This window comes from Mytilus californianus, unplaced genomic scaffold, assembly GCF_021869535.1.
Source record: "Mytilus californianus isolate M0D057914Y unplaced genomic scaffold, xbMytCali1.0.p SCAF_19, whole genome shotgun sequence".
In the NCBI taxonomy this organism is placed as follows: Eukaryota; Metazoa; Mollusca; class Bivalvia; order Mytilida; family Mytilidae; genus Mytilus; species Mytilus californianus.
Window position 1 is genome coordinate 6,575,775 of NW_026262667.1, and position 8,520 is coordinate 6,584,294.

Consider the following 8,520-nt stretch of genomic DNA (forward strand, 5'->3'; position numbering starts at 1 on the left):
TCTCAAAAACTACAGCAGTTAGAGCAAGAGTGAAAGGGAGTTAAAGTGCTAAATTGGTCATGATCTATCTGTTATGAAATTTTCAGACAAGTTCGACAACCCATTGTTTGGTTCCTGTTGGAAATAGTTTATTTTTATTAATTTTACTGTTTTTGGTTATTTTCTTTAATATTATAATAAATATAAAGAAATTATAAATGGCAATAAATGTTCAACTAAGTAAGATTTACAAATAAGTCAACATGATCGAAATAGTCAATTGACCCCTTGAGGAGTTATTGCCCTTTAAACGTTTTTTTTCACATTTTTTGTGAAAGTCTAATTTCTTTTTCAAAAATATTCTTCTCTGAAACTACTTGACCAAATACTTAAAACCTTTAATTGTATGTTTCTTAGGGTATCTTGTTTATGGATTGTATTCGGGGATTTGATCCATTCATTTGATTCCATGGCGGCAGTTTCTAAAAATCGAACATAGGGATCAAATGAATTTTTTGGCTTTCATCTCAAAAAACTAACGCAGTAAGAGCAAAACTGACTTAGGTGGTGAAAGTGTCAAACAGGTTTAGTTCTTCTTGCCAAGTAATCTTCAGACCAATAGGACAACTTATTGGTGGGTTACTGTCCAGAAATAGTTAATTTTTAGGAAATTTTACAGTTTTGTGTTATGTATTATCTTTAATATTATTATAAAAAGAGAGAAAGTGTAAATGACAAAATTGTTCAGCAAAGTAAGATCTACAAATAAGTCAAATGCCTGAAACTGAAATTACAGGTGAGCGATGTCAGGTTCTCATGAGCCTCTGGTTATTCTCTTTATGAATGTAGAAGTTAAGATAATAAATCAGCTACATCATTTATATGATTTTTAGTTTAGAGCAACTATACACAGGATTTTTAGTTTATACACTGTTTTGATTTAGAAATTTATTTTTAGAAATTTACCTGTGATAATATAAACGTCACAAAAAAACGTCACTTTTTGTGACGTTGATCCATTCATGTGACGCGCAGTTTACATTTCGTTTGTGGTGTCATGGTGTGCTGTCGTAAATTCATGGGAGGTATCCGTTGTTATTCTGCGGTTTACATGTTGTAATGTATTATTATATTATTTATTTATGTGATTCTCTGTGCTGAGTGTTCTTGCATTTGTTTGTACTGTATTCCTGTTACGTAGTGTTGTCATTTTAGCGGTATTTTTAAAATTGCCATACAAGCGAGAGGTTTGGCTAGCCATAAAACCAGGTTCAACCCACCATTTTTCTTAAAATGTCCTGTACCATGTCAGGAATATGGCAGTTGTTATCAAACAATCTGTTTCTATGTATATTAGCGTTTAGTTTTGTTGTAGGTCAGTGTTTCTGTTGATCCGTTGTTTTCCTCTTATAGTTGATGTGTTTCCCTCGGCTTTAGTTTGTTACCCGGATTTGTTTTTGCTTAATCGAAGTATGACTATTGAACAGCTGTATACTACTGTTGCCTTTATTTATCTTGAAACAGTCTTCGCACGATTATCTTTCTTCAATTTAATAATGATTTTGCCGAATATCAGCAAACAAAATTTGAAGACCACATTTCATTTAAAGTTTGCATTATATGTTGTTGAAACATTTTGTTAATTAAACAATTCACGGTAGGTAAAGTGTCCTGCTGAGATCGTGTCTTTTTCGAGCGAATTGTTCAACCTTTTTCAAGTGTAAAACAGGTTTTTACATTTGATATCACATACGAACGGATCGATTTACTGCTATTTCGTAAGTATAATAGATGTATTCATGACTGTTCATCTTATCCTGAATACTATACTATGTTTTGAGCACAAACAACGCACAATTTTCCAAGAGTTCACTTAAAATGCAGTCCTTTACATTGTCCGAGTTATTTCCAGAGCAACATTTAATATAATTAGAAACTGACTTTGTTTTAGTTGATAACTGTATTTTAGGAAGGATAATATCATGTATTTCTAGTAAGCCATAAACATATTACTATGTCGATCAAATTTAACCCTTTTCAATCTAACGCTAATTTTCTGTTCTGAAAACATTTGTCCATAACCTTGCAGTATGGAGATATAATAGAAATCACAAGATCCTTTATAAAACTTCTTTAAAAACAGAATACAGGGGAATCATAATCTTTTCAATTGCATTTCATGCTACCTTTGTTTTAACAATCAATAGTATTTTATGATAGATACAATTAACAGTGACAAATCCCGGAGTTTTAAACTAGGTGTAAGAAAACTAAGGAGCAGCAGGGAAAAAAAAGAAAATGTCTATATGATATTTTCTCTTTCTTAGGCACTTCTTTCTGTTGGAAAGGACGCGTTAAGGTATTATGGTGTTTTTTTGCTGTGTGATCCAGTATACAATAGGCTTGATCAGACTCCTTTGTACAGGAGTGTTATTTGAACATTATTCTTGTTTTCCATATCTTAAACGATGAAACAAATTAAAATCTAGACAAATATTAAATGACAAATTTTGGATATGTTTTCTGTTTAAAAAACCTACATATACCCACTGAACACACTACGTCTCAATCCAACATGTCTGTGCTTACATCATAACACAATGTTGACTGCTCTTCGCCAATTTTTACATTTTTACCTATTATATAAATAAGAAGATGTGGTATGAGTGCTAATGAGACAACTCTCCATCCAAGTCACAATGTATAAAAGGTCTATTATGTCTGTTTGTTTTGCTCACCTATTGTTTTCAATATAATGGAATGCTTTAGGACTGTCATAAAAGTGGGAGGTTTAGCTAGCTATAAAACCAGGTTTAATCCACCATTTTCTACATAAGGAAATGCCTGTACCAAGTCAGGAATATGACAGTTGTTTTCCATTCGTTTGATGTGTTTGAGTTTATGATTTTGCCATTTGATAAAGTACTTTCCGTTTTGAATTTTCCTTTTAGTTCGATATTATTGCTATATTACTTTTTGAAGTTCTGGATAAGATTGACTTAAAAAGAGTTTTTTTCAGTTTTCTTTAGTTCTTATAATAAAGTCGAAGTTATCCTTCCGATAGTTTTATGGAGTCCATCCTGATATAATTGACCGTTCATTTGTGAATTATTTTTTAAAATGCTTCAATACACAATTTGCAAGTGATTTTTTTCTTAATGCTTAAAAGCAATTTATCAAAGACAGACCCTATGCAATTTGTAGGTTGGAAGTTGTTACTTTAGACTCGAAGGGTTGTTACACAGCACATGATTTATCGTGGTATCAAGATGGAAGAACGTCTTTCGTAAAAGATGATAATATTGACCATCCACTCACTTCACTATAACTTTATTTGAAACGTTTATAGATATATATATATATATCCTGTAGGGCAGGATGATAAATATATATATATATATATATATATATATATACATATTTATCATCCTGCCCTACAGCTATATCTGTTTCCTCAGCGTATCAGTAAAACTCGTATCACGATAGCGCGTGCTCTGAGGAGACATTATCAACTTGAGGAGGAAATATCAACAAATTCTCCCAACATTTATTCCATCATTGTAATGATAGCATGTCACTTACAAAGATGACTTGACCAAATAAATTACACTTGCATACCAATTTTTTCATTGTGCAATTTTTATGTTGCAAAATTTACCTTTTATGCTTGAATATGCAATAGTAAAAACGTGTCCCACCGGATTCTAAATAACGTCTGCCGGGACTACTTTTTTTTTAAATTGAATCTGTGACCTTACATGAACTCCTGATATGACCTTCATTGAGATCAGTCTACCGAAACAAATGTCAACAAAGCGGGGGTGGAAAATTTAACGATTAAAACTATATTTACAGTATAAACCAATTATTCACAGTAAAACCAATAACAAATTAAATCTAAATTGTTTAAATGCACTTGTGTTTAATAACAGTAAAGCTAAAACATTTTACATTAAATTATGAAAAGTTCTATATCAGAGCTCAAACACCCTATTCCAGACAAGTCTAAAGCACTTATTTCGTCTGCTGAAACAAAACAAAACAAAACAAAACCACAAAATGGCCACTGATACTAAGAGTGAATCATGGGAATCAGGAGACAATTCAGACACAAATACATTATTAAGTGAAATGGACAGCCCTTCATGCAGTTACTGAGACTTCTCAAAACCAAATTCAAGCGCTAGATATAAATATCTCCCTGTAAATGTTCACAAAATTCAAAAACAAAGTGCCACAAATGCAAAACAAAAGGAAAATGCAAAGGAAGACAAGAACACTAAAACTGACAGTGATCAAACTGCATCTTTTGGCACAACATCCTTAGCAAAAGCATCAGAGAGTGACTGTTTCAGTGATGTAACAGATGCGGATATAGACTCCTTCCTTCAAGAGCAACTAAATAAAAATACTTCCAAGAAAACAAAGTCTGATTTGAAAATTTTCCAATTGTTCTTAAAATCAAAACATGAGGAAACCAGAAACATTGAACAAATACCACCACAACAGTTGGACAGATATCTTAGTTTTTTTCTTTCTTAGCGCCATGAAGGAAAAACAAACAAATGGTACTATTGAATATGAACCATCATCTCTTAAGTCAATACAGCAGAGCATTAGCCGACATTTAAAGGATAATGAGTATGAATGCAATATTATAACTGATGATGAGTTCCACAAAAGTCGTCAGACTCTGAGCGCAAAATTTAAAAACTTAAAATAACGTGGTCTTGGTAATAAACCCAATGTTGCAGACCCTTCGACAGATGACGATCTCAACACATTTCATATGAAAACAATTATGGTGTCAAATATCCCTCGCTCTCTTATAAACACAGTATATATTAATAACAATTACCATTTTGGTTTAAGAGGAGTTACTGAACATTACAATTTATGTTGGGGTGATATATCACTAAAAGTTGACACAAATGGAGACGAATACCTTCAGTATTGTCGTGAAAGGCAAACAAAAACAAGACAGGGCGAAAATATAACAAATCTAAGAAAATCAGGACCAATCGCAGTAGAAAACAAAATTGACCGCACCAGATGTCCTGTGTTTCAATATAAACTTTTTCGACAAAAAAGCCCAGAAACCATAAAAAAAGATGATTCCCCTTTTTATATTCAGGCTTCAACGTTTCAAGATGATAACTATGAATCAAAAGTTCTTTGGTACAAAAATCTAAGACTTGGAACTAAATCCATTGCTAAAATAATAAAAGATATGGCCACGGAAGCACTACCCAATAACGATAAAAGACTCACTGGCCATAGTGCAAGGAAGGGTTCAATCCAAAAACAGAAAGACGATGGAGTGTAAGACACAGAAATTGTACAAAGAACAGGACATAAAAATGTTAACAGTTTGCTGTCGTACTCCAAAACAAGCTTAGAACAACAGAAAAAAACATTATTAATGCTATCTTCAACAAGAGAATTAGAGCATCCTACAGTTACCAAATCAGATAATAAAGAAAATACCGCACCAGTATTAGAGACAATAACATCAACACAGGCTCAATCAACTGTTATTTACAACAGTAAACAGTCAATTTACAAAGGAAATTTTAAATTTTCGAACTTACATCCCGCAATGAGTTGTCTTTTCACAAATGCAACATTCCATGGTGGAAATTTCAATTTTACCTTTAACAAAGGGACATCGTCAGATCAACAACCCTCAAAAAAGAACAAAAAAAGAGTCTCTGTGTAATTGACAGTGACAGTGATAGTGATTTCTAAAATATAATAATCATTCAATTCATGTATTAGTTGTGGGATTATTCAATTTTTTTATTACTCAGTATGCTTTAACAACTTTTTAAAACTAAACGCAATAAATATCTGACCAACAAATGTATTTCATGTATCAAATCAATTGCTAAAATAATATGAATTTCTCCAGATGCTCTACAAATAATAAGACTCACACTGTATCAGTATCATACTACAAGTGTAAAGAAAATAAAAATAGTCTTATATTGAAAATGTGTAAAAATATTTTTGCTTTAAGCAATTATGATTTAATGTATTTGCAAAGAGAGCAAATTACCAAAAATAAATCATCTTGCATATCAACCTATTATTACTAGTATTGTTTAAAGCGTCAATTTACTCCAAGTAACCTGAAACCTGTCTGCAAATAACAAAAAAATAAGAAGATGCAATATAAAAACACTTATAAAAAAGATTATCAACTTGAGATGAAAGCAAATTTACATGTCAGTCATGTATATGGCCTTTAACAATGATCAAAACACATACGCTCACTCGACATTTCATATTCTGGCTCGCAGGCTGATATTTTTCTATATCTATATATCCACAACCAGATAATATGTACATGTATAATCAATTATAAAATGAAAGGTAAGGATTTTTTTTTTGGGAAGGGGGGGGGGGGGGGGGGTGCATTAATGGCTGTTTATGATTATCAATTAGCATGTATGATTTGTCAGGTTTTCTACATATATTGATATAAAATACCAGTTGCAAGTTACGGCTATTTGTTTTAGGTATTTTTGTCATATAGCTCTTCAACTGTTTCGGTACTTATACATCCCTCGGATTTCAAATATTTGGCATTGAGCGTTCCTGATGAAGGTAAATCCAGAAAAGCGCTTCGGACGCATGAAATTATTAAACGTGTTGTTTTCAATTTTTTACAATGTTAAAACTGGTGTAAATCATAATTATATTGGCTATATGTACATTGATCATTCATATGAGATAGACTCAAGTAGGCAAAATATTAAATGATTTATACATGTTAAACATGTTAAGATTCCATTTATAGTATTTACTGTTTCAGTATAACTAGTTAGGATTTGAACCTAAGACCTTCTCATAAAGAGATGCTCTGACCCCTGAGCTACCTAGTTGAATACACTGAAAGCATAAACATTTCTCCAAGAATCAGAAACATGATGTATCTTATCATTTAACTCAAAGTTACCAACAGAATGATACATTTATATCAATGTACATAGACCAACAGTATGCAGCGAAGCAATATTGAAAAACATTTCAAAAATTCAGGTGATCTGGTTCTGTTATTGTTCCTATAATAGGGAAGAAAATACCTGCGGAAAATATGTTTTCCTCAATGATAACATAAGACAAAGCACTTATAGGAAATGGTACCCAAAAACTTGAACCAAATACCGTCCCAATGCAATTTGGTGGGGAAGTCGGTACAAAAATAACACCTACCTTCCATGTCCTCTCACGTACAAATGGCGGGTACAAGGTGCGAGATGTCGAAGTATTACTTACAAAAAGGACAATTTACCAATACCTGTCTTTCTCAAATTAACTTCTCCTTAACGAATTACGACTACTAAATATTTATGTTCTTTCAGACTTGATACAAACAACATTTTGATGCGATATTTCTGGATTTTTTTGTGTGCAGTGTATCCTTAAAAGTTGTTCAGCAGTCAGCGAGTAGACATTTTCTTCTTCTGGTGATATGAAATACTTCGATCTTTTAATCTATCATTAAGCCTTGTTTCTTCTTTTTTTGTATCATCTTCAAATATTATACATCCATATATGCATTATCATGTACAAAAAAACATTTTTTTTCGTGTAGTTAATGGGAATATTTTACCCTGCGTATTTTGGCCGCAAGGTGTTCCGCGGGGCTCACTCGACATTTAGCTTCATATTATGGCTCATGGGCTGATATTTTTCTATATCTATATATCCACAACCAGATAACATGTACATATTCAAGTCTAAATTGAAAACAACGTTCAAACCTATGATTGCGTTGGATAAAAACCGCAATTTTTATACGTGTGCATGCAAAACAAATTTCTTGGTAGAGGGGTCTAAATACAGCACAAACAACATTTTCCAAAAGACCAAAAAAGTGAAAAAAGTATATTTTAACAAAACGCATTTGACTAGCAGGTCGAACAACTGATGTTCTTAAACCCTGCTGACTGCCATTGCCGATTGCCAAATAAACGGATCACCAGATGTAACAAAATGGATCTTATAATAATTTATTACCAAACAGAAAACAATAAACTTGCGGAAAAGATGGTATACCGTAAACATGAGGTGCAAAAATTTGTACACCATATCCGGATTTCGACAATTAATGTCTCTTCAGTGATATTAGGAATCGAAACGGTATTTGGAAGGCCATATAATTTACCTCAATTTAGGATAGACTCTTGAATTTTGAAAGAGTCGAAATATATATACATATATATTTATATATGTCACAATTTTATGATAGCTTTTCTCTATTTGATAAACTAAGTTTATTCAATGCAAACATCATTACTACAAAAGCTTGGTCTGTAATTTAGTCCAATACTAGTTCTGTAGAAAACTTTGTATTTCACTTAGCGGGACTTGAACCCATGCTTCCGCGTCATCATTGCAACATCGCCTGCACTAAGTAAAACTCATAGACTACTTGGCATGTTGAGGTAAACAAATATAGCTTTCAATAATCAAGTAATGCTTTCCTTGTCTGCTTCAACTTGGTTTATAACATAACACATGATATATTGTCAT

At 32.3% G+C, this 8,520-nt stretch overlaps 1 protein-coding gene across 1 annotated transcript; it reads left to right on the forward strand.

The window, feature by feature from the left end:
- Positions 1 to 4,038: 4,038 nt before the first annotated feature.
- Positions 4,039 to 5,305, forward strand: LOC127726997 (uncharacterized). Its single transcript, XM_052234369.1, has 3 exons — positions 4,039 to 4,057; positions 4,307 to 4,504; positions 4,854 to 5,305. The coding sequence occupies exons 1-3, from the start codon at positions 4,039 to 4,041 to the stop codon at positions 5,303 to 5,305; spliced, it is 669 nt and encodes a 222-aa protein (XP_052090329.1).
- Positions 5,306 to 8,520: the final 3,215 nt, after the last annotated feature.